The 27089-nt window shown below is 40.9% G+C and overlaps 1 protein-coding gene and 2 long non-coding RNA genes across 3 annotated transcripts in view; 1 reads left to right on the forward strand and 2 right to left on the reverse strand.

The window, feature by feature from the left end:
• LOC106573301 (vesicular glutamate transporter 3-like) lies at positions 1–25240 on the forward strand. Its single transcript, XM_014148236.2, has 12 exons — positions 1–101; positions 4605–4857; positions 9609–9727; positions 12867–12981; positions 13268–13355; positions 16974–17060; positions 19858–20000; positions 20316–20465; positions 21035–21167; positions 22347–22457; positions 24515–24642; positions 24911–25240. The coding sequence occupies exons 1-12, from the start codon at positions 1–3 to the stop codon at positions 25238–25240; spliced, it is 1758 nt and encodes a 585-aa protein (XP_014003711.2).
• Positions 16945–21098, reverse strand: LOC123727795 (uncharacterized). Its single transcript, XR_006759686.1, has 2 exons — positions 20999–21098; positions 16945–17055 (listed from the first exon to the last, which is right to left on the reverse strand). It is a non-coding gene; the product is annotated as an uncharacterized lncRNA (long non-coding RNA).
• Positions 24418–27089, reverse strand: part of LOC123727794 (uncharacterized) — a 15323-nt gene continuing 12651 nt past the window's right edge. Inside the window, exon 2 of the long non-coding RNA XR_006759685.1 lies at positions 24418–25146. This is a non-coding gene — a long non-coding RNA (uncharacterized lncRNA). The remainder of the gene's footprint in view (positions 25147–27089) is intronic.

Below are 27089 nucleotides of genomic sequence, written 5' to 3' on the forward strand. Positions count from 1 at the left end.
ATGCCTTTCGGGGGGTTAGCAGGGCTGAAGGAGCAGATTCTGAAACCAGGGAAGGAGGAGGTGAAGAATATAGTAGGAGACGGCCTGGGGAACCTGCAGAGGTGAGTCTGAGACTGTCTGGAAGTGTTGGGGGAACTGGGATTGAATGAGTGTGAATCTCTGCTCTCTGACTGAGATATGTGTGTGACTCAATGGGGTAAAAACAGCACAGTGCAGGTTTGATATCTACTTGAAGCAACAGATCAGATCATTTCATAAGTATATATTATTTATTTCTGAGTACTGTTAGGTATTTTATCTTAGTTATCTTATTGTATTTTAGGATCTTTATATAGCTTGGTCAAGATTCTAATCCAAAGTATAGTTCTATAGGCTAGCATAAAAAATCTCTATATCCACTGGTAAAATGATTGCAGTGTTAAAATCCCAAACTCAGATCATTTGGTCAAAATTCTAAGAACTATGAACAAAGCCAGTGGAGGAAAACAGGAGGTTTGAACAACATTAAGCTCACCATGTACTGTACCCAGAGATCTTAGAGATAACTAAATATTTAATTGTTTTGCTTGCCAGGCAATGCCAGTGATGTAATCACAGGTTTTATCTTAAGACGTTATGATGCATATTTCATATCTGATATATATTTCACAAGGGGAGGATGATGAATATGGAACTTCCACATGTGAGGTGGATTGTTGTCTGAAAAGAGATAAACCAAGTAAGTGGGCAATTTCCTGTGAAAGGGAATTATTGCATGTTAAGAACCAGTGTTCACTGCGCAGTCTGAAATAGATACATTTGAAATTATATTTAAAAAAGTGAACTGGACAAATTTATCCAACCGGCGATTATCATTTATATTAGGGTCGTAATATCAGTACAATGAAAATGTGTCATCATTAAATGTGTGTAAAATGAATGATGTCAGGTTACTTTCTATTTTATCAGTTTTATTTTAAACACTATACAAACACAGGGAAAAGGCAAAGTGAAATCTTTCATCAAAGCCCACAAGGATCCATGTTGTGGGAAAATGCAATCCCACCAAACTGGTCAAATCATTACTAGCAGGTGAAACTAAGAAATGTGAATCCAGAGAGACCAAGAGAGGAAAAGAGAAATTAAATCTGAGCAGAATGAATCATTAGGTGCAATCTAATTTTTGGATGTAACCAGATTTGTTTCCAAAAGAAGGTAATCCAGATTGCTCTGGGACAAACTACATCATTCATTGAGTTCTATCTATCTATCTATCTATCTATCTATCTATCTATCTATCTATCTATCTATCTATCTATCTATCTATCTATCTATCTATCTATCTATCTATCTATCTATCTATCTATCTATCTTTCTTTCTTCTTCTCTCTCTTCCTCTATCATTTCTTCTTCTTCTATCTTCCTTCTTCTTTATCTTATCATCTATCTATCTATCTATCTATCTATCTATCTATCTATCTATCTATCTATCTATCTATCTATCTATCTATCTATCTATCTATCTATCTATCTATCTATCTATCTATCTATCTATCTATCTATCTATCTATCTATCTATCTATCTTATTTCCTATGAGGCCATACTTCACTGAGACTAAATTTATTGGCCGAAATACAACATCTATGGGAATGACATGTTCTCTTAATAGGGTCTCTCTAGGATGTTGCTGACCAGTCTGTCAGTAAACAAACACTATTTTAGTCCGTTCTGAATTGCTTCTTGAAATGTAAGCTAGCGTTGGTACAAAAAAGGTTGGATAAAAATCACTAGCGTTTCTGGGGGGGGGGGCAGTGCCCCTGTGACAACAATTTAGGTCCCCCTTGTGGCCCCCCTAAATGTGGAGTATGGAATAATATTTAAATAACTAATTTTAGCTATCATTCTTTTTTTACATCCATTATTAGACAGTGGCAATGACGATGATTATGAACATGGTCTTTTGCCTGCTAATGCCTGCAATGCAGTGAAGAAAACGATATGACAACAATAACGTCTAATGTAACTGGCCCCTCTAACAGTACAACTGGCCCCAGCTTTGCCCCCCCAGTTGAAAGGGTCTAGAACCACCACTGACCACCAGAGCTTCAGTTCCCGGTCCAGAGCTTCCGGCGACAGTTCCCGGTCCAGAGCTTCCGGCGACAGTTCCCTGTCCAGAGCTTCCGGCGACAGTTTCCGGTCCTGAACATAGAAAGATTTTCTTTTCTTTGGTAGAGTAGGTCAGGGCGTGACTGGGGGGTTAATCTAGTTTATATTTTCTATGTGGGGTTCTAGTTTAGTTTTTCTATGTTTGGGTGATTTGTATGATTCCCAATTAGAGGCAGCTGGTAATCATTGTCTCTAATTGGGGATCATACTTAAGTAGCATGTTTTCCACCTGTGGGTTATGGGATATAGTGTTTATGTGTAGTTTCTTTGTCGTCACGGTTCATTTATTCTTTATTGTTTTTGTATGTTGCTTAGTTTCACTTAATATTAAAGATGTGGAACGCTACTCACGCTGCGCATTGATCTGATTATTCCAACGTGACACTACCACTGTTGGTGTTGGAGTCATGCTTGGCCATGCAGTCGTGGGTAAACAGGGACTACAGGAGGGGACTAAGCATGCACCCTGAGGGACCCCAGTGTTAAGGATCAGTGTGGCAGATGTGTTTTCGCCTACCCTTACCACCTGGGGGCGGCCCATCAGGAAGTCCAGGATCCAGTTGCAGAGGGAGATGTTTAGTCCCAGTGTCCTTTGCTTAGTGATGAACTTTGTGGGCTCTATGGTGTTGAACGCTGAGCTGTAGTCAATGAACAGCATTCTCACATAGGTGTTCCTTTAGTCCAGGTGGGAAAGGTTTTCTTGCACATGAAAGACTTGTGAATGAATGAAGGAGTGAATGAAGTGTACATACTATAGACCTCTGAAGAGTGCGAGGAAAAAGGAATGGAGCCCAGCATCCTTGACATCAAGGGACTAATAAAGGGATATTTTTGTATGTGTGGCTGTTTTGTTTTGCTTCAGCTAATGCTTTGACACTTCAGTTCTCTTTAGGTGCACTTTACCTGTTCTGCAGCAAATAACATGTGTATTAGTTAAGGAACCTGAGTATGGTGCAAATTCAAAAATGGCTGACTCAGTCTACAATAGTGCCAAATTAGGGTTCTTTGGCTTGTAACAGTAGCGGATCCCCTTTTGGTGCTATGCAGAACCATTTTTGACAATGTCTAAATGGAACACATGCTGCTATAAGCCTTTCCTAAGGTTCCGCAAAGAACCATTATTTTAAATATAATTACACCCAAAAAGATTTTTTCAGGTTGTTTTATGAGATTGGATAGGAGTTTGCAAGAATCTCTACTGTTTGCCCACCTGTCTATCAAACACTCTGTCTGTTAGCTGCCTGGAGGAGTGCTGAGGATATCTATTACACTGTCAACCATTGAATTTGTGCTGTACTAACCTTATGCAGCAGACAACTGAGCCCTGTTTCTTTCTTTCTGGTCCTGGCAAGAAAAAAAACTGTTCAACCAATCAAGTAAATGTGGAGGAGGAGTTAAGGTGGAGTGTTGCCTTGTTAACGTCCAAAAGTAGAAGTCGTGTCACACGCTCTCTTTTCATTTCCCCTGAAAATGAGATGCATGAGGCTGTTTTCCAACCCCACTGAGGGTGGTGCTCTACAAACTCCACACACCAATGTAACACAAAAATACTTATATTGTTTACATTCAGTCTGTTTGTGATGAATGGGATGACACTTCAAATACTGACCTTGTTCCCCTGTGAATCACTACAGCAGTCCCTATTCGATGGATTGAAAACATACAGTATATATAGTTAGGACATGCCATTCACTAACAATGGATGTACAGTATGTGCAAGGGAGACCAAATGCATGCTAAAATATAGACGCCTTGAACACCATCATCAAATCTGCCCAGAGAGAGGTGTATAGTCGTGGGGGGAGGGGGAGCCAAATATCAGATGCACAGTGACCTTTTCAGAACTGCATCCTGGTTTCACCTTGTGACCTCCCATGGGGAGTAGGCTGTTGGGAGTCTCCTCTCCTTCCTCAGTTTAAAAAAAATAATAATAGTATTGCAAACAGAAAGGGTAAGATCAGGAATGGTCTTTGTCTTTTAAAGACTGTTTTAAATATCATAGTAGATTTAACATGAAGTGTCATTCAAGGGAATTAGGTATACAAATACTTTTTGTATACACCGTACTTATTTGTAGTACACTCTTTGAAAAAAAGGTGCTATCTAGAACAGAAAAGTTTTCCTCAGTTGTCCCCATAGGAGAACCCTTTGAATAACTATTTTTGGTTCAAGGTAGAAGCTTTTTGGATTCCATGTAGAACTTTATCCACAGAAGGATCTACATGGAACCCAAAAGGGTTCTGAAAACAAAAAGGGTTCTACCTGGAACCAAAAGGGTTCTCCTATGGGGACAGCCAAAGAACCCTTTTGGAACCTTTTTTTGTAAGAGTGTAGGACTATGTAGTGCAGTATGACATCGTCACCAATTAAACACTTACCAATGTCCTCCTGTTGAACATTGTAGGAAGATTGCCTGTTTGCTGGGTATCTGTCTCGACTTGCATGTTTTGTGTTACAGGAAAATCGATGGCACCAATGCGGACGAGGAGGACCAGATGGAGCTGACAGAGGACGCGGAACAGGTGACCCCTCGCCACAGTGCCCCTCTGTTTGATTGCGGGTGCTGCGGCCTGCCCAAGCGCTACATCATCGCCATCCTCAGTGGACTGGGTTTCTGCATCTCCTTTGGCATCCGCTGCAACCTGGGGGTGGCCATCGTGGAGATGGTCAACAACAACACGGTCTACATCAATGGGACACCTGTACTCCAGGTGAGAGAGACAGAAATATCTCACTGACATTAACAAGACTCCATAGATTGAGGTGTGCATTATGTAGTGTGTAAAATAGAAACTTTGTAGCAGTCGTTAGGGCAATGAAGCAGCAGGAGGTAGACAGGTAGAGGCAGGGGTCAAATTGAGTCGGACGGCACCTATGATCCAAATGAGAGCCAGGCGGAGCTTAGACCTGGTACCTGCTTTGGTTATTTGAATTATGAAAAATTGTTGTCCACATTTCATTTTCCACAGACAAAAACACGAGTAAGCTTCGGCCAAATCAGACATCCCCATAGTAGAATAGTTTAACTATTCAATTGTTCAGCCTGTCGCAACAATGCAAGAAAACAATATTTATCTCGAGGTGTGTTCAAATTGCACGTGTCGTACAGGGAGAGAAATATGCATGCCCAGCAGTGGCGGTCGGTGCTGTCTAAGATGAGGGAGCATGGCCTTATTCTATTACAGCATATTGGATGACTGTCATTCATATTCCATTCACCCAGCTCAGTGTAACATCGAAAAGTTTCGGCTACTACATGATTTCCCTATACCCATCATGACCTTGCCTATGAATGAAAGTTTACAACGGAGGTGCACAGGTTGAGAGAAATTTGAGTAATCAAGGTGACAGACATCGACACATTCAATACCGCCTTTGTACACTCTTGCCTGCATCTAGATGATCAAGGGTGTATTTTTTTACGAGCGTTTCTATTCGAAAAAATGCATGTGTTTATCCCTGTTTCGTTCTGTTTGCTTCCGTTTAAGAAATGTTTTTCAACAGAATCGGCAGAATGAATACACCCCTGATCACACGTAAACACAGTTCACTTTCATAGCAACCACATACAAACAGTATGATCCCTTTGAGCGTTGTATAATTCCTTATCGCATCTACGCACTCTCCTCCTCTCACTTTTTCCCTTTGCTTGTGGACATACAGTACATAATACATCAGCTGTCTGTGAACAGGCGAAAAAAAAACTTTCCAAGCCAAACCTTCATATTTTAACCACTAACCCCTACACACGGCCTACATCATCGTCACCATATTAGCTAATGTTATAATTAGCATAGCTACCAGAACTAACGCATTAGTAAACCCACTACAATCATGCAGTACAGTGTACAATCAGCAAGCAGTTAAGCAGTTACACTAGCGGGCCTTCGTGACAATAAATTAATCAAACCAAAAGCTTACCTTGACTTGGAAGAGTTCCAGTGTTGGATAGCCACAGCCAGCTAGCTAACATAGCATCCTTTTCTGTTTGAGCTGGGTGTTTGAGTAGGCTAAACTAGCTGGCTGCATTCGCTAGCAAAGTAAGTGAAAGTGAAAAACTGTTCAACTATTGTCTTTCTCTCTCTTTGAGTCAACTACTCACCACATTTTATGTACTGCAGTTCTAGCTAGCTGTAGCTTATGCTTTCAGTACAAAATTCATTCTCTGATCCTTTGATTTGTTGGACAACATGTCAGTTCATGCTGCGAGAGCTCTGATAGGTTGGAGGACATCCTCCGGAAGTTGTCATAATTCATGTGTAAGTCTATGAAAAGGGGTGAGAACTATGAGCCTCCTAGGTTTTGTATGGAAGTCAATGTACCCAGAGAAGGACTAAGCTATCTGTACTCCGACTACACCATGGTGCTACCCTACAGAGTGCTGTTGAGGCTACTGTTGACCTTCATTGTAAAACAGTGCGTTTTAATAAATTATTTGGTGACGTGACACGTTTTAAATGTTTGAACATTTTTATTTTTATGAAATTCACTGAGGAGGATGGTCCTCTCCTTCCTCCTCTGAGGAGCTCCTTCCTCCTCTGAGGAGCCTCCACTGGTCTATAGCTTCTGAACTGTTTGTGCTACACATTAATGACCCCTATGTGCAAAGGTGAGATTCTCACAAACATGTACATGTCAGATGTTTTGCTCATGTCGGTTGTTTTTTTCCAAACACAGATTCCACCACAAAGACCAGGGAGGTTTTCCAATGTTTAGCAAAGAAGGGCACCTAAGGGTAGATAGGTAAAAATAAAAATGGAATATTCCTTTGAGTATGGTGAAGTTATTAATTACACTCTGTGTGTCAATCTGGTTTTAGATCTAAACACAGTACCACATCGGCCACTGCTTGTTGTAAATGATATTGCAAATGCCTTAGATGATAGAAAGCACTGTGCTGCGTTGTTTGTAGATTGGTCAAAAGCTTTTGACAGTGTAGACCATGCTATCCTTTTGAGTAAGCTGTCATCTATAGGACTGGGCACTGATGCCTGCCGATGGTTTTATGACTATCTTAAAGATAGAACTCAGGCCGTCATGGTCGACGGGGTCAAGTCTGACCCCTTACAGTTACTTAAAGGGGTCCCTCAGGGTTCAATAATTGGCCCACTATTGTTCTCACTTTATATAAACAACATTGGTGATTATGTCAGATATTGTAAATTCCATTTATATGCAGATGACACAGTGATGTACTCTATTGCTCCAACTGCAGACCAAGCTTTAATGCAGTTGGAGTCTGATTTTAGGATACTATAGGGGTCTCTTTTACAGCTTAAACTTGTTTTAAACGCTAAGAAAACAAATGTCATGTTTTTCTCTAGGTCTAAACTCTCAGTTAGAAACACTTTTGTAATCACTAGCTTGGATGGTACTCAAATCAAACAGGTCTCTGCATATAAATACTTAGGGGTATGGTTAGATGATAGGTTTTCTTTTAAAAAAGATGTTACTGAATTGGGAAAAAAGCTCAAATTCAAGATAGGGTTCCTTTACAGAAATAGTGTCACGTCCTGATCAGTATTTAGGTATTATTTGTATTGTAGTTTGGTCAGGATGTGGCAGAGGGTATTTGTTTTGGTTGGTTCGGGGTGGTGGTTTGATTAGAAGGGTGTTTGTTTTATTATTTCCGGGTTTTAGGTTATGTTCTATGTTTTTCTGTATTTCTATGTTATCTCTAGTTTAGTATTTCTATGTTAGGTAATTGGGTGTTGGACTCTCAATTGGAGGCAGGTGTTTGTAGTTGCCTTTGATTGAGCGTCCTATATATAGGTATGGGTTTTGTTTGTATTTTGTGGGTAGTTGTCTTTAGCACTGCTGTTGTAAGTATAGCCTGTTAAACTGTCGTTTATTGTTTTTCCGCGTTCACATTTACTTAATAAATTATAATGATGAGCACGCAACCGCTGCGCCTTGGTCGTCTCTACACAACAACAAACAGGGCTTGTCTGTCCTCCGTAAATAGAAAACAAATTGTGCAGGCTACTTTTATGTCCGTTTTAGATTATGGTGATATTATCTATATGCATACATCGGCAAACACATTAAAACCACTGGATGCTATTTACCATTGTGATCTGGAGCGTATTCTTTATTTGTTTTGTATTTTTCTAAAGTTTCACTTTGTAATAAATTATGTGGAACGCTACTCACGCTGTGCCTTGGTCCGATCATTGTTATGATGAACGTGACAACCCTGCACCTGAGAGGCTGCTCCCCTATGTACATAGACATGGAATCACTGATCACTTTAATAATGGAGCACTGGTCACTTTAATGTTTACATACTGTTTTATTTATTTCATATGTATATACCATAATCTACTAGATTCTAGTCAATGCCACTAATATTTATATATTTCTTAACTCCAATATTTTACTTTTAGATTTGTGTGTATTGTTGTGAATTGTTAGATATTACTGCACTGTTGGAGCTAGGAACACAAGCATTTCACTACACCCACAATAACATCTGTTAAATATGTGTATGTGAACAATACAACCTGATTTGAGAATAATGCGCATGCGCCCTTAGTGGCTTGACCAAATGCGGGAAGGCCAGAAATAAACTTGTGAACGCTCAGGTGCGCACTGATATCATTGTCACCGAAAAGTCCGGACACAAAACAGAATGATATGGGTGCATCACACATTTCGGGGGAAACACAGATTCTAAACGAAGGAAACATTTATTGAGCGAAATAAAGTAACTGTTTCCTCATGAGTGTAGCGTTGTTCGTGAGTCCCAAACTCTGCATCCATATCAAACCTAAATAAATGGGCCTATGGTATGAAAATGAAACAGAATTGTCTACAATGTTGCAATAACAGCAAGGGAATGAAATGATGTAATGACAGCAATTGTTGTCAAATTATATGGAATATAGATTGAACAAATATATAGTTTAACTTGAGAAAACAACATCAAACATTTTCAACATGAAAACAGTACTGATAGGGCACTATTGTGGAAAGATGAGTTTATCAATGCCCGCAGTGATTTAATTTTGAAAAAGTTTTAAAATATAATATAATTCCTAGTAAATGGCCATGCATAGGCTAACACTTGAATCATCAATGATTCATCTATCATCACCTGTTTGCCAGCAGTCATCAATGTAGGCCTATAGGCTTCAGTCAAAATACAAAAAAGATTGCATATCTAAATCTTGAGATGAATCATCTTAACTACATTAATCATCCATCCCTGATACACGGGATCAGATGAACACACCCTTGAATGTTGTATTATGTTGTATTATAGTGCCATTGCTATTCAACAGATGATATTTGGATGGAAAAGTTAAAGTGTTGTTCTGAAGGACAGTAGCATCCCCCAAACAGTCCTCTGGTTCTATTTTCAAACTCTAACAACATAATAGCCCCGGACACATACACAAACACTTCTTATGTGAAATAACTCATAACCAGTTAAATACCCTATATTATCCCTCTTCACCAGCCAGCTCAATTCAACTGGGACCCAGAGACCGTGGGACTGATCCATGGCTCCTTCTTCTGGGGTTACATCGTCACACAGATCCCTGGAGGCTTCATCTCCAACAAGCTGGCCGCCAACAGGTGAGACCTTCCCACTACTAATGCTCTCACTCCTTGTGACCCTGGGGCTGTCCTAATATGGGCACTGTTTACTATACTAAAAAACTCAGGAAATTCAAGAAATATAAGGTATTTTAATAGAACTGGTTTGTGGGTGGACTAGAGAGTGTTAAATAGGTGACTGGGGTGGCTCAAGATCATTGACTATTGATAACGGAGGTTTGGAATGCATACCTCTGTTAAGTGCAGGAACATACACATTGGGTGTCTGAGATAATCAGTCAGTCAATGTGTGTGGTGAGGTTTAGAACTGAAAGACGGGATATTTGGCATTGGTAGTCAGTGTGTGGTGTTAGAGCTATAACTGAAAGGTTTCAGGTACCTAAGTGGAAAAGGCATGCAGTGTTTGTGTGTGTGTTAGGTAAGGGTTAACGCCGTGTGTGTGTGTGTGTGTGTGTGTGTGTGTGTGTGTGTGTGTGTGTGTGTGTGTGTGTGTGTGTGTGTGTGTGTGTGTGTGTGTGTGTGTGTGTGTGTGTGTGTGTGTGTGTGTGTGTGTGTGTGTGTGCCATTGTGTAAACATTTGTTTTATCATACATCACACACTAAGGTACAGTACATTAGCCCAAGCCCCTTACAATATTTAAATTCCGAGGGGGTATTCAGCTCATTCCCATAAGAGTTAACAAGCATAGGGTCATCTGCAGCTATTTGTTGAGTTAGCAGAGACTTTGCCCAGGTCCCTGGCCATCCAGGTAAGAGCACAGCAGACTGAGTATTTGACAGACTCCCTCAAGTTGCTGGATGCAGGGGCTGAAACTGGGAGAGCAGTCCATCCGGATGAAGCTCCCGCTCAAGGAGTGGAACTGCTGCAGGGACCGGAGTGGCTGCCAGTGATCCATTCTGCGTGTGCACAGCTCCAAACTCTCAGCATATGATGGCTGATGATGTGAATGATACATGGTGTGGACTGCATCATGTGGTGCACTACCCTCAACAGTGTTTTGCCAGACACTAGGGTAGTGGTCTGTGCTGTGTAGAGCTGGGCTGAGTTGAGGTGATCCTGGTCTGGTAGAGCTGTGCTGTGCTGTAATGGGCCGGGTCTAGTAGAGCTGTGCTGTGATGGGCCAGATCTGGTAGAGCTGTACTGTAATGGGCCAGGTCTGGTACAGCTGTGCTGAGGCAGGCCGGGTCTGGTTGAGCTGTGCTATGATGAGCCAGGTTTGGTAGAGAGGTGCTGTGATGGATTGGGTCTGATTGAGCTGTGTTGTGATGGGCCGGGTCTGGTTGAGCTGTGCTGAGGCGGGCCTGGTCTGGTAGCATGGGAGGGAGGTTGTAGGGGGAATTAAAGAGGGGTGTGTGGAGGGCAGTGTGGCCTGTGATCCTCTAAACTCTGCGTGGGGCCTCTTTCACTGCATACAGCTTGTGCATAGCTCAGTGTATCTGCATGCAGTTCCTGAGCAGAAAAGCGATGGAGGGTGGTGTGGGGGGCAGTGTTGCTGGTTGTTCTCCAGCCTCTGTGAGGCGCCAACGGATGCAGATCTAAAGGAGCAACTGATTTGTCTCAGGGAGTTGGTGGCTGGTCTGCTGCTCCTGTGGGGTGAGGTGAACTGGCCACCCAAAGCAACATCCTTTAACATCCTGGCGAAGGTGGGGACTGTCTCTTTGTACATGTGTACATTGTCGTAAAGACAGTCCAGGCTGAGGGTGGGATGTTGGGCCAGGTGTACGTTGGGCCATAGCATACAGTCCCGAGAGATCCTGGCAATTACCCTCTGGATGGTGGCAGGGTGGAAATCTCTCTAGAGCAGTGTACTGTAGATATTACAATCTTCGCAAGGGGGAAGATGGTGGAGGCCCTCTCTATCACTCCCCTTAGTGATGTGGCCACCCTCTCCTGTTGGGCAGGCAGGTCATTAGTCCTTGTGTTAATGATGATAGGGCTGGGGGAGCCAAGCTGGGCCACAGTCAAGAGCCTCATAGCTCTATCTGTTGGGGGCGCAATAACTTTGCCACCTTTTTCACATCCTGACCTTAGAAAGCTGTTATTTTCTATGGTAGAGTAGGTCAGGGCGTGACAGGGGGGTTTTCTAGTTTAGTTTTTCTATGTTGTCATGTTCTAGTTTTGTATTTCTATGTTGGGTTTTGTTTGGGATGATCTCCAATTAGAGGCAGCTGGTCATTGTTGTCTCTAATTGGAGATCATACTTAAGTAGGTGTTTTTCCCACCTGGGTTTGTGGGAGATTGTCTTTGAGTTAGCGTATGTTTCACCTCTGCGTCACGGTTTGTTGTTTTGTTATTCAGTTTATTTATATGTATTGCATAGTTTCACAGTGAAAATAAAAATGTGGAACGACACACACGCTGCACTTTGGTCCGCTTCTCCTTACGACAAACGTGACAACCTTTTTATTTGGGAAAAGTTTATTCTAGTATAAACTTTCCATCATTAATATATTGTCTGGTTTCTCGTCAGGTCTGTGGAGGATGGCAGGAATGATGGGAGTAATTACAGGTTGTGAGATGGAGGGGCTCAGCTGGGTTGGTGCATTGGTTGGTTGGTGTGTGCGTTCTGATTCAGCTGTTGGCTTGGTCCTGGGTTTTTGTGGGACTCTGTAGAGTGGATGGTGGTGGCTGAGAAATGTCTGCCTTAGCTCATGTAGCTCCATCTGCAGGTCCTGCATATGGCTGGTGTTGACTGTTGGCGAAGTTACTGCTTTTTGCCTTTGTAACTCTCGCCTCCTATAAAACAATTGATCTCAAATCCAAAATGCTGGAGTATAGAGTCAAATTCAAAGTTTTAGCTTCACTGTCCAAATAAATGCGTAGGGGAGGGTACAGATGTAGGATCTTAATTTTATCACCCTGATGCAGGATAACTTTTCTGCAATGCAGGAAATCTAAAACTTGTAGTTTGTACTTTGGTTTCTGAAGTTTCCACTTTGTCAGACTTGATTTTCCTTTTTGAAAAAGTTATCAACCCCTACAAAACTTCACATTTCCTGTTGCTGAAGGATTATTTTCCTGCTGTAGCAAGCTGGCTCAAATTAAGATCCTACAAGATCCTGTATGCAAATATTGGAAAATGCTACCCTTTGTAGTAATTTTTGCTCACCATTGTTGTCTATAACCTAGTCACACTATAATGTAATGTTTCCCCAGAGTGTTTGGGGCGGCCATTTTCCTCACGTCCATACTCAATATGTTCATCCCGTCAGCAGCCAAGAGGCACTACGGCTGTGTCATGTTAGTCCGCATCCTACAAGGCTTGGTGGAGGTGCGTCATCTTCAGTGTTGCTGGATTTTATTGACACTTTCATTGCCAAATTTAAACCAAATCTACTAAATGTAGCCCAATTGAAGGTGGCAACATTAGTCATCATAATGACTGATACATTTGACAAAGCTCATATGCAGTACAGGAACACGTATACAGTACCAGTCAAAAGTTTGGACACATCATTCAGAACTTTTGACTGGTACTGTATATATCTTTATCTCTTTACTCAGGTTGATTATTTGACCCTTCAGAATAAAGATGCCCTGTAATGTTTGCTATACAGGGTGTTACCTACCCAGCATGCCATGGGATGTGGGCCAAATGGGCTCCTCCCCTAGAGAGAAGTCGTCTGGCCACCACCTCATTCTGTGGTAAGTGAAATTAACACTAACCACGTTTCCATCCAGTTTTTATGTGAGGTCATACCGTATAGTCATACCATATAAAAAAACAAACACGTGAGCTGTAATGGAAACAAGATTTTAAGGCACAATTTTAAACACCGACAGATCATTTGTTTGTTTGACATGGTGGGATCTTTTTGTTCTGTAAAATTAATTATGTGTGAAATGGTGGTGCGCAAATAATGATAATATGGGCCTCCACCATCTTCCCCCTTGCAAAGATATCAACAATATGCTATATGGTGTGTGGTCCCCCCACTACGACTCGGGTAACCATGCAGTTTGTTAGGCTACAGATTAAATAAATTATGATGAACTTCACAGGTGAAAGTCCAAAAATCTAATTAATTTAGTAAATCGAATGGATATTCAAAAATACCCTGCCTGCCTTTCTGTTATACCCATAACCACAATCAACCCTAATCGAGCCATTGAATATATATCTCATTGTTCTCTGTCCAGAGATGTTTAGCATTGTGGTAAAATGGCTGAAAATGGGGATGGGATAAGTTGTAGTAACGCTTCATTTTATGGGGTCCTTGTTACAATGTAATTACATGTGTAATTACACTGTAACAAGTATTGTAGTTAATTGTGATAACTCATAGTTACACTGTAATAACAACATGTAACTGGTGGCATTTGCAGTCAGTAATTATAGATCTGTAACAACAAATGATTGTTGCCTTGCTTGTTACAAATGGGCAAGTTTCCACTAAATTCACAAATATTGTGTTTCATTTCTTCTCAGCTGCATCCGATTCAGTAACAACTGTCACAAGGTGGTAATCTCTCATGGTGTCCAAGGTTAGAAAGGTTGGAGGCTCAATAGGCTCGAATAACTTACCTGTCAACTCAAACAGATCAGATATAGGTCAACCATATACCATATATGTACTTACTACTCATTACCAAGTGAAAACAACCAAAAGATGAGCTTCTAATTTAGTCAACTTTATTGTAACATGTAAAAAGACTACAAAATAGTACAGCTTTTTATTGTTGGATTCACAATTTGATTAATTAGAATAAACAAAGATATAGGCCTACTCAATAACATAAAATAAAAAAATTGTGGTGACTGAAATCTGCACAGTATAGTATGTTGAGCAACCTAGCTAGCTAGCTAATTCAGAGAAAATGGGATTGTCTTTTTCTCCCCTTTTTAACATTACAAGTAACAATGGAAATCGCCGTCTGTTTTTTAATCTGTTTCTGTGTTTTCCAATCCTGGAGTCTGAGACCCAATGGGAAAGGTGTCCTAGAGAAACAGAATGTAGCTAATGTATATGACAATATAGCAAAGACAATTAGCCTACTAGCTAACTATCATCAGACAGTACAGAAAACTTCCTCCAATATCTCTGCTAACATTATTATATGTTGTTTTAGGGTTGAAGCCTATAGCTAGGGCTAGCTACCTAGCAAGTTGTTGTGTTATCCAGCTAGCATAATACTTATGGTGTTTGCTAAAACTAATAAGATAGCTAGTGTTTACTTTGAAAAGGAACTATTCACAGGTGTGTTGACACAAGCTAACGTTAGCATGCTGGTGTGTCTCATTTAATACCCCTAGGAATGGATACCTTGAGAACAAGGTTCAGGGAAGATAAGACCATGATCGAGCCCAGCTAGCTAGCTATTTGCCAGCTGTAGGTAGCTAGCTAGCTAAAGTTAGCTATCAAGGCATGGAAAGTCTGTGGATGTTAATTAAGTTAGCAAGCTAACATTAGCTAGCTAGTTTTTGGTATTGTGCAGGATGATTTAGCATAGGTAGAATGCTAGCTAGCTAGCTAGCTAACTACCTATGCTAAATCGTCCAGCGCAATTTCTGTATCCAAAAAGCAAAACAAATTGCATGGAAAACCGACCTTCTCTCTCCTATGTGGACGTGTTTGTCTCCTATACAGTGAAGGAAAAAAGTATTTGATCCCCTGCTGATTTTGTACGTTTGCCCACTGACAAAGAAATGATCAGTCTATAATTTTAATGGTAGGTTTATTTGAACAGTGAGAGACAGAATAACAACAACAAAAAATCCAGAAAAACGCATGTCAAAAATGTTATAAAATGATTTGTAGAAGCTTTTAAGGAGCCTTTTGGTCCTAGACTTGGCACTCCGGTACCGTTTGCCGTGCGGAAGCAGAGCGAACAGTCTATGACTTGGGTGTCTGGAGTCTGACAATTTTTGGGGCTTTCCTCTGAAACCGCCTAGTATATAGGTCCTGAAAGATAGGAAGCTTGGCCCTAGTGATGTACTGGGCCGTACGCACTACCCTCTATAGTGCCTTAATTAAGATTCCTTAATTCCTGGGATAAATAAATAAGTGCACCAATGCATCCGAAGTGAGAATGTTCTTCAACTGTGAAACCCTTGCCAGGTTACATGATGAAATAAGGGGCTGTCTTATGTCCATTTTAAGTGCATTTATAAACCATTATTTAACCAAGCTTAATAGGCTCACGATTTGGCAAGCACTGAATGACTATCCCAAAATTTTGGCCATAACTGTTTATTAATGTGTTAAAAATGTTTGATTGATGCTTAATAAAGTAATTCACCCTTTGTCAAGCCCCGCCCTCCTTAGCTACCATTGCTTTACATGTCAAATTCACTGTTAAACAATTTAAACTATTTATTTATGTAAAACCCTGTTTTTGCCATAGCGCTCATAAGCTTCCATGCATTTCAAACGAAAGCAGGACCAGGCCTGGGCATCATACTCCAGAGCCCTTTATAGCTTATGTTGTGTCAATGAGGTGGTTGGTTTTAAATTGGCTAATATTTATAATGTGGTTTGTTCAGGATGAAAAAGGGTGTGTTCAGATGTTATCAGAAACTTGAACATTTGTAACAAGCATGGTAACAAGCCTTAGTTTACATCTCTGTAATTACAGACTGCAGGCACCACCAGTTACATGTTGTTAGTACAGTGTAACTTCGAATTATTACAATGAATTACAATACTTACACATGTAATTACACTGTAATAAGGACCCCTTAAAAGGATGTGTTACCGAGGTGGTTTTGTTTTGCAGAAGTCGGCTGTTGTTCTCCCCCGAAAATGCATTAAAACAGCCATCTTTCATAATAAACTGGTGCCATGACAACCAGTGCTTCCAAACCCTTTTGACATCGCTTCTGAATGAAAGATTGCCCTCATACACTTCACCTGCTCACTCTGAAGGAGCTTGCTCCCGGCCTATTCAAATGGAGAGTGTTTATAAGGCCATCAGATAATAAAATATACATTAAAACATCCTCTCCCAAGGATGGTACCAATGAGTCCTAATTTGATGAATCCAATAGGGTTGCTGTTGCATGACATTTACACTTACTGAGATTATTCATGGCTGATTCATGGCTCATACTTTTTTCTAGTAGTACTTTTCTAGTGATGAAGAAGAGTTGCTGAGGGGCTGCGGAGTAATGATCATGTCATAGTCAAAGCTTTTTTTCAGTCAAAGCTAGTTTTGGTACCTGGGCATCACTACTTAGTCATTTTATTGGGGTTTCATTTAGATGCTGACCAAAGAGAACTACGACAGTGGCATGTTGATGTTTTCCATTTTCTTTATTTCCAGGTTCATATGCAGGTGCTGTGATTGCCATGCCTTTAGCAGGAGTACTGGTTCAGTTCGTTGGATGGCCCTCAGTCTTCTATATCTATGGTAAGATTTTAAAAAATCAATATTAAATTGCTAAATTGAACCCATGTGGATTGTATAGGTGTGATTTACAATTCTTTCATACAGGAATGCATACTAAGGTTTGCATATTGAGTTTTGGTTGGGGAAATCATTGAAATGCATGCACTGATGTTCAGATACTCTAGATGGCGGAGATGATCAAAGATAGTGATCTTTGTAAAACAGGGAGATGTCTATGATCTAACTAGCGATAGGGGGGAAAAGTGTCTTGAGTTTCTAAATGTATATTAATTCTCAACTTAATTACTTATATGACTTCAGAACAGCTTTCACAAGACCTGGCCCAACTATGATAAAGTACAGTAGGTGGGTGATTCCCATTTGAGCAACATTCCATGCATTACACTAGTTGTCACTAGTGTGACATGCAAAGCACCACGGTCATTATGTCATTAGTATTACACTGGTCTTAGATTGTTCTCGAATTTCTTTGCTTCGTCTGTTTTGTCAATTTTATCTTAATTGTTGTTTGATTAAGATATTCACACAATCTCATAAGATACTTTGTGCCTGCTGCGTTTCAGTATCATTTCTATAGCTCTCGTGATCTAGTCACATGATTACTTGACTGAAATTAACGTTTTCCTGTCTGGGATTCCTACCTAATTACAGTGCCTTCGGAAAGTATTCAGACCCCTTGACTTTTCCACATTTTGTTACGTTACAGACTTATTCTAAAATTGACTTAAAAAAATCCTTATCTACACACAACACACCATAATGACAAAGCAAAAACAGGTTTAGACATTTTTGGTAATTTATTCCCCCCCAAAAAACTTAAATATCACATTTCCATAAGTATTCAGATCCTTTACTCAGCACTTTGTTGATGCAACTTGCAGCGATTACAGCATCGAGTCTTCTTGGGTATGACGCTACAAATTTGGCACATCTGTACTTGGGGAGTTTATCCCATTTTTCTCTGCAGATCCTCCAAGCTCTGTCAGGTTGGATGGGGAGTGTTGCTGCACAGCTATTTTCAGGTCTCTCCAGAGATGTTCGATTGGGTTTAAGTTCGGGCTCTGGCTGGGCCACTCAAGGACATTCAGAGACTTGTCCCAAAGCCTCTCCTGCGTTGTCTTGGCTCTGTGTTTAAGGTCGTTGTCCTGTTGGAAGGTGAACCTTCGCCCCAGTCTAAGGTCCTGAGCTCTCTAGAGTAGGTTTTCATCAAGGATCTCTGTACTTTGCTCCATTCATCTTTGCTTCGATCCTGACTAGTCTCCCAGTCCCTGCCGCTGAAAAACATATCCACAGCATAATGCTGCCACCACAATACTTCACCGTAGGGATGGTGCCAGGTTTCGTCCAGACGTGACGCTTGGCATTCAGGCCAGAGTTCATTCTTGGTTTCATCAAACCAGAGAATCTTGTTTCTCATGGTCCGAGAGTCTTTAGGTGTCTTTTGGCAAACTCCAGCGGGCTGTCATGCGCCTTTTACAGAGGAGTTGCTTCCGTCTGGCCACTCAACCATAAAGGCCTGATTGGTGGAGTGCAGCAGAGATGGTTGGCCTTCTGGAAGGTTTCTCCCATCTCCACAGAGGAACTCTAGAGCTGTGTAAGAGTGACCGTCGGGTTCTTGGTCACCTCCCTGACCAAGGCCTTTCTCCCCCAATTGCTCAGTTTGGCCGGGGACTCTAGGAAGAGTCTTGGTGGTTCCAAATTTCTTCCATTTAAGAATGATGGAGGTCACTGTGTTCTTGGGGACCTTCAATGCTGCAGAAATGTTTTGGTACACTTCCCCAGATCTGTGCCTCGATACAATTCTGTCTCAAAGCTCTACGGACAATTCCTTCGACCTCATGGCTTGGTTTTTGCTCTGACATTCACGGTCAACTGTGGGACCTTATATAGACAGGTGTGTGCCTTTACAAATCATTCCCAATCAATTGAATTTACCACAGGTGGACTCCAATTCAGTTGTAGAAACATCTCAAGGATGATCAATGGAAACAGGATGCACCTGACCTCAATTTCGAGTCTCATAGCAAAGGGTCATAATACTTATGTAAATAAAATATTTCTGTTTTTATTTTTTATACATTTGCAAAAATGTCTAAACCTGTTTTTGTTTTCTCATTATGTGGTATTGTGTGTAGATTGCTGAGATTTAAAAAACATATTTAATCCATTTTAGAATAAGGCTGTAATGTAACAAAATATGGAAAAAGTCAAGGGTTCTGAATACTTTCCAAAGGCTCTGTAATCTTTCATATTGTTTGACTAATGAAGCATCTTTTTTTGTTTTTGGTCTAGAATTGGTCAATGCCCAGTTATAATTAGGCTGCCATATCACTTACATGTACATTGAGATGGATAGAGGGTGCACTTGTCACAAAGCCTGTTTAGCATGGGCAGCACCATTGAAGGCTTTCATAATTTTAAGGTAGACAACTGGGGGAGACTTCCTATGGGTTCAGGAGGGATCATGGAATTCCTTCCTAGTCAGCGGGAGAGATGATCCAATGAATGAGGTGTGCCGTCTTTCCATCTCTATGATCTATAACAAAGCCCTTAGGGGCGGTTTCTCGGATTAAGCCTAGTCCTTGACTAAAAAACCTTTTCAATGCAGATTCCCAATGGAGCTTGTTTTTAGTGCAGGACTATACTTAATCTGTGACCAGGAATCTGTCCCTAAGTGCTTCATAGTTACAATATGAACCGTAATATGGAAGTCTAGTAAAAACAGACTCTTTTGTTATACCCATATAACAATAAGAGCATTAGTGATGACCTGTGTTGTTTATTTCTGTACATTCAGGTGTATTTGGGATCATATGGTACATCTTCTGGCTCCTGCTTGCCTATGGGAGACCAGCTGCCCACCCCACTATAAGCAATGAGGAGAGGATCTACATAGAGACCACCATTGGCGAGGGGGTCAAAATATTGAGCGCCACTGAGGTATGCTATTACTCACTCTGGCTGCTGTCAGATACATTAGCTTAGTATAATAAAGATTTATGTTATTTCAAATATCCCGCTCTTGTAAGTACTTATAGAAGTTTTGTGACACACATATAAGATTTAATCAAGATTGAGAAGAGACTTAAGCCAAGTTAACAACAGTAGGCTTCCTATTTGAGTGCTGTTGACCCCTGAAATCGATGACACTCTTGAAAATGAAAACATAACGCAATACATAACCCAGGTTGACCCCTGAAATTGAGCCCTGAGATTGTCAGTGAGATCAGATCCCCTATTTCTGGCCCACCACAGAAATTCAAGACTCCATGGCGCCGTTTCTTCACCTCCATGCCTGTCTATGCCATCATCGTGGCTAACTTCTGCCGTAGCTGGACCTTCTATCTGCTCCTGATCAGCCAGCCGGCCTATTTCGAGGAGGTGTTCGGCTTCTCTATCGGCAAGGTGGGTCTTCTCTGTGTGGTGTAGATCTAACACATCTCTTTGCAATTTGTTATCCATAGTAAATGGAACAACACTCTTATTATCATAAGACTCAAGTGGATCATCATTTATTTTCAACTTCGAGATTATGTCTTTCATCAGAGAAAGTACAGTATGTTAGAGAAATGTTTAACATAATACTGAAAAGAAAATGTCAAAATGAACTGCATGACACATGTATCTACAATACAATCTAGAGCACTTCTTCCCAAACCTCTAGCCTGTCCACGTATTTGATATGTTCCAGAACTAGCACAGCTGATTCAAAAGGTCACCTAATCATCAAGCTCCTCATTAGTTAAATCAGCTGTGCTAGTTCTGGAATACATGAAATAGGAGGACTGGCTGGGGGTACTTGAGGACAGGTTTGGGAAACACTGGTTTAGAGCAACGTTTCCCAAACTCGGTCCCGTGGACCCCAAGGGGTTCACTTTTTTTTTCTTCCCCCTAGCAGATTCAAATAATCGACTCATCATCTAGCATCATGCTCTTACCATCATTTCTGGGTGTTGTCTTGTTCCTCCTCAAAGGTGGGGCTCCTGTCTGCTGTTCCTCACATGGTGATGACCATCGTAGTGCCAATCGGTGGCCAGCTGGCCGACTTCCTACGCAGTCGTAAAATCATGTCAACTACAAACGTCCGGAAAATCATGAACTGCGGAGGTATTGTACCCAGGACAGAAGGAATTAATTTCCCTTACATTGTACCTTCAGTGCCTTCAGAAAGTGTTCATACCCCTTGACTTATTCCACATTTTGTTGTGTTACAGCCTGAATTCAGAATTGATTAAATTACATCTACGCACAATACCCCATAATAACAAAGTAAAAACTGGTTTTTAGAAATTGTTTCAAATTTATTGAAGAGGAAATACAGAAATATCTAATTTACATTAGTATTCACACCACTGAGTCAATACTTTGTTGAAGCACCTTTGGCAGCGATTACAGCTGTGAGTTTTTCTGGATAAGTCTTTTAAGAGCTATACACACCTGGACTGTGCATAATAATTTGTCCATTATTATTTTCAAAATTCTTCAAGCTCTGTCAAATTGGTCGTCTATCATTGCTAGACAACATTTTCAGGACTTGCCATAGATTTTCAAGTAGATTTAAGTCAAAACTGTAACTCGGCCACTCAGGAACATTCACTGTCTTCTTGGTAAGCAACTCCAGCGTTGATTTGGGCTTGGGTTTTAGGTTATTGTCCTGCTGAAAGGTACATTCATCTCCCAGTGTCTGGTGGAAAGCTGACTGAACCAGGTTGTCCTCTAGGATTTTGCCTGCACTTAACTCCAATTTGTTTTTCAGTATTACTTTAGTGCCTTGTTGCAAACAAAATGCATGTTTTTTATATTTTTATTCTGTACAGGTTTCCTTCTTTTCACTCTGTCAATTAGGTTAGTTTTGTGGAGTAACTACAATGTTGATCCATCCTCAGTTTTCTCCTATCACAGCCATTAAACTCAAAGTCACTATTGGCCTCATGGTGAAATCCCTTCCTCTCTGGCAACTGACAGGACACACATGTATATTTGTATATTTGACTCTATACTTTCTTATAACCATTATGGCATGTCCTTCTACTAATGTTCATGTCCTTCTACTAATATTCAATTCCAGGACATTTTGAAAACATTTGTAGGATATTGTCATGCTAATGTCACGTTAACTGAAAACAAATTGAGACTCCCTTGGAACGTTACCTAACGTTGTAGGAATGTTCACTGTTTTCTGGGTATTATACTGTATCAGGGCTGATGAAGCTAGAAAAGCATTGCATACCAATCAGGATTTGGTAAGGTAGCCTTTGATCTTTGTGTGCCCTGTGACCCCTGCAGGTTTTGGTATGGAAGCCACTCTGCTGCTGGTGGTGGGGTTCAGTCACACACGTGGTGTTGCCATCTCCTTCCTGGTGTTGGCTGTGGGCTTCAGTGGCTTTGCCATCTCAGGTATAATAGCTTCAGCTCAGCATCATTTTAGATGTATTTATCATGTTTAATAACCTTATTCAGTCAAATGAGGTTACAGACATAATTATTTGTGTGTTTCTGTTGTAAAGTTGTGAATCCAAGAATAAATGTTGAGTCTGGAGATGTATCCTCTTACTGCTGCTGAACTATGTTTGATAAGCCTCAGTTCAAGTTTCAAAGTTTCCCCACGTGCACAGAACACAACAGGTGTAAAACAGTACAGTGAAATTATTACCTTGAGAGCTCTTTCTGAACAATGCAGTGATAGTAATAATAATATACACTACCGTTCAAAAGTTTGGGATCACTTATAAATGTCCTTGTTTTCCATGGAAACATACATGAAATTAGTTGCAAAATGAATAGGAAATATAGTCAAGACGTTGACAAGGTTATAAATAATAATTGTGTCTTTCAAACTTGGCTTCCGTCAAAGAATCCTCCATTTGCAGCAATTACAGCCTTGCAGACCTTTGGCATTCTAGTTGTCAATTTGTTGAGGTAATCTGAAAATATTTCACCCCATGCTTCCTGAAGCACTTCTTACGTACCATACGGTCAAGCTGCTCCCACAACAGCTCAATAGGGTTGAGATCTGGTGACTGTGCTGGCCACTCCATTATAGACAGAATACCAGCTGACTGCTTCTTCCCTAAATAGTTCTTGCATAGTTAGGAGCTGTCCTTTGGGTCATTGTCCTGTTGTAGGAGGAAATTGGCTCCAATTAAGCAGCGTCCACAGGGTATGGCATGGCGTTGCAAAATGGAGTGATAGGCTTCCTTCTTCAATATCCCTTTTACCCTGTATAAATCTCCCACTTTACCACCACCAAAGCACCCCCAGACCTTCACATTGCCTCCACCATGCTTGACAGATGGCGTCAAGCACTCCTCCAGCATCTTTTCATTCTTTCTGCATCTCACGAATGTTCTTCTTTGTGATCTGAACACCTCAAACTTAGATTTTTCTGTCCATTACACTTTTTTCCAATCTTCCTCTGTCGATTGTCTGTGTTCTTTTGACCATCTTAATCTTTTATTTTTATTGGCCAGTCTGAGATATGGCTTTTCTTTGCAACTCTGCCTAGAAGGCCAGCATCCCGGAGTCGCCTCTTCACTGGTGACGTTGAGACTGGTGTTTTGCGGGTACTATTTAATGAAGCTGCCAGTTGAGGACTTGTGAGGCGTCTGTTTCTCAAACTAGACACTCTAATGTACTTGTCCCACTCCTCTTTCTATTCTGGTTAGAGCCAGTTTGGGCTGTTCTGTGAAGGGAGTAGTACACAGCGTTGTATGAGATCTTCAGTTTCTTGGCAATTTCTCCCATGGAATAGCCTTCATTTCTCAGAACAAGAATAGACTGACGATTTTCAGAAGAAAGGTATTTGTTTCTGGCCATTTTGATCCTGTAATCGAACCCACAAATGCTGATGCTCCAGATACTCAACTAGTCTAAAGAAGGCCAGTTTTATTGCTTTAGCTGTGCTAACATAATTGCAAAAGGGTTTTCTAATGATCAATTAGCCTTTTAAAATGATAAACCTGGATTAGCTAACACAACGTGCCATTGGAACACGAGTGATAGTTGCTGATAATGGGCCTCTGTACACCTATGTAGATATTCCATAAAAAGTCATTTTTTTCCTGCTACAATAGTCATTTACAACATTAACAATGTCTACACTGTATTTCTGATCAATTTGATGTTATTTTAAAGGACAACATTTTTAGCTTTTCTTTCAAAAACAAGGACATTTGTAAGTGACCCCAAACTTTTGCACGGTAGTGTATATAATAATACATTAATAAAATGTATTCATATACATTACTGTTTGGCTAAATGGTTATTTATTAATCCAAATGGATGATCCCAAAAACATTTCTAAGAGACAGCGTGAAGAGTGTGTGGTATTCAATATCTAATAATAAATAATACATGATGGGATTTCATGTAGTCCTTTTTAATTACCCAAAGATAATTTGACAGTGGCATAACCAATTTACTCTGATGGACTGTACTTGTTACTGTATCCCCAGGGTTCAACGTAAACCACTTGGACATTGCCCCTCGCTATGCCAGTATCCTAATGGGCATCTCCAATGGCGTTGGCACACTGTCTGGAATGGTGTGCCCCCTTATCGTTGGAGCACTGACTAAACACAAGGTATTGTAACATTCAACATTACAGACAAATTCTAACAGAAAAATGAGCCAGGATAAGACTACGGCATCAATATTAGGAAGTCCCTTAGATGTCAGACGAAACTCCCCCTGAGGGACTTCCTAATATGTATACCGTATAGGACACGAGTAACACGACTGGTGAATGACACAATGAGATACTGATTTTATAACATTGTCAATCAAATCAAACGTTATATCAGACAAGTGTGACAGTTTGGTCACTGACTCAAGTCTTTCCCCCTCTGTAGACCCGTCTGGAGTGGCAAAACGTGTTTGTGATTGCCGCCATGGTGCACTACACGGGGGTCATCTTCTATGCTATCTTTGCCTCGGGCGACAAGCAGGACTGGGCCGACCCGGAGAGCACCAGCGACGATAAGATCGGCATCATCGACAAAGACGAGCTGGCCGAAGAGACGGAGCTCAACAGCGAGATTGCCATGGCACCCAAGAAGAGCTATGGAACCACAGAGAACCTGTCGGGCTGGAAGAAGAAGAAAGGAGTCACCATGCAGCAGGATGAGGATGATGGGAACTCCCACCATGGTAATGGGAACTACCAGGAGCAGTATCAGTGATGTGCCCTAAGAATCAGGGTCATTGGCTGTCCTTGCTCTTCACCTTTTTCCTGAACCGTGCACTTGCACAATTTTTCACATGGCTTCAACAATGGTGGAAACTCCCTCCAGCCAATCCTTTCACCAATCCTATGCTTTAATATCCACGTGGCGTGTGCAAATGCCCACTTCTGGAAAAGGGTAGAGAACCGAGACACAAAATTATCTCTAATGACCCCCTCCCTATTCGATATATTGTGCACTACAACTTCAGGGAATAGGGTGTCACTTGAGAAGCACTGCAGGACTTCCCCTTCACGTCAACATCAAGTGAACGAAGGGTATAGTGACATACTTAAGGCGCTGTTCAAAAATAATTGACACTTGGAAAGGGGGGTCATTTGAGAGGACTTTGCCTTCACGTCAACATCCAGTAAAGGAAGAAGGGTCAAATTCACACAGACCGGCAGAACTATCAGTGGTCATTCTTCTGAGAAGTTACAAAAGAAGTTTCAGCAGCCATCGGTCAATTACCACAAACTTGCTTTGTGTTGTTGTTTGGTCATTTTATCCATTTGACGGTTTTACCTCGTACTGAGACATCTTTACATTATTGTGTGGTCCCTGATGATGAGGTCACATTTCACTAACCAGGTGTTGCATCTGAGGCTGAGTAAATGGTGTCAAATGAGAGAGAAATTAGACACATTTGTCTGGTAGGAACTCACAGATGAAGGGACATTACAATTTGTGTAATAGAAAAAGAAAAATATATACAGTACCAGTCAAAAGTTTGGACACACCTACTCATTCCAGGGTTTTTCTTTATTTTTACTATTTTCTATATTGTAGAATAATAGTGAAGACATCAAAACTATGAAATAACACATATGGAATCATGTAGTAACCAAAAAAGTGTTAAACAAATCTAAATATATTGTATATTTGAGATTCTTCAAAGTAGCCACCCTTTGCCTTGAAGACAGCTTTCCACACTCTTGGCATTCTCTCAACCAGCTTCATGAGGTAGTCACCTGGAATGCATTTAAATTACCAGGTGTGCCTTGTTAAAAGTTAATTTCTAACCTTCTTAATGCGTTTGAGCCAATCAGTTGTGTTGTGACAAGGTCGGGGTGATATACAGAAGATGGCCCTTCTTCAAGTGCAGTCGCAAAAACCATCAAGCGCTATGATGAAACTGGCTCTCATGAGGATCGCCACAGGAAAGGAAGACCCAGAGTTACCTCTGCTGCAGAGGATAAGTTCATTAGAGTTAACTGCACCTCAGATTGCAGCCCAAATAAATGCTTTGTGAGACGCAGAGTCGGTGAACGGATAATCTCCCCATGTGTGGTTCCCACCATGAAGCATGGAGGAGGAGCTGTGATGGTGGGGTGGGTGTGATGGTGGGGTGGGTGCTTTGCTAGCTATTATCCACAGCTGCTGACCAACGTTCTTTGCACAGTATGGGCAGATGAAACATACTGGAGTATGGCTTACCTTTAATTGAATGTGAATTGTTTTGTTTTGTGTCAGCTATGCAACTAAGGGGACGTGCATATCATGAATGTGACTGGTTTGCTTTCAGCATTATTGAAGTAGACCACAGTGTTAAAATTATAGGCCTTTTTTGTTGTTGCTTGTAACAATTTGCTACTGTTTAGTGACAATACTCTACCACAGCTCTCAGCCTGCTGTCCATGCCTTACCAGGCCCTGGTCCCACTGTTTCCCTGTAATGCACTAGTTTCAGCATTGCTATGTGTATTTATGGAGCTGTAAGCTCTCAGTAGGACAAATATACTGTGGAAGGTAAAACTGTGCACATATTCTCCATGTGGGTTGAAGTCACATATCATCATGCAATCATC

Source organism: Salmo salar, chromosome ssa16, assembly GCF_905237065.1.
Source record: "Salmo salar chromosome ssa16, Ssal_v3.1, whole genome shotgun sequence".
In the NCBI taxonomy this organism is placed as follows: domain Eukaryota; kingdom Metazoa; phylum Chordata; class Actinopteri; order Salmoniformes; family Salmonidae; genus Salmo; species Salmo salar.

Bases quoted from the DNA above. Each gene is read 5' to 3' on its own strand.
- LOC106573301 (XM_014148236.2), top strand. From the start codon at position 1: ATGCCTTTCGGGGGGTTAGCAGGGCTGAAGGAGCAGATTCTGAAACCA. The intron at 4,858-9,608 runs GTGAGAGAGACA...CCTCTTCACCAG, and splicing joins ATGGGACACCTGTACTCCAG to CCAGCTCAATTCAACTGGGA. The intron at 17,061-19,857 runs GTAAGATTTTAA...CTGTACATTCAG, and splicing joins CTCAGTCTTCTATATCTATG to GTGTATTTGGGATCATATGG.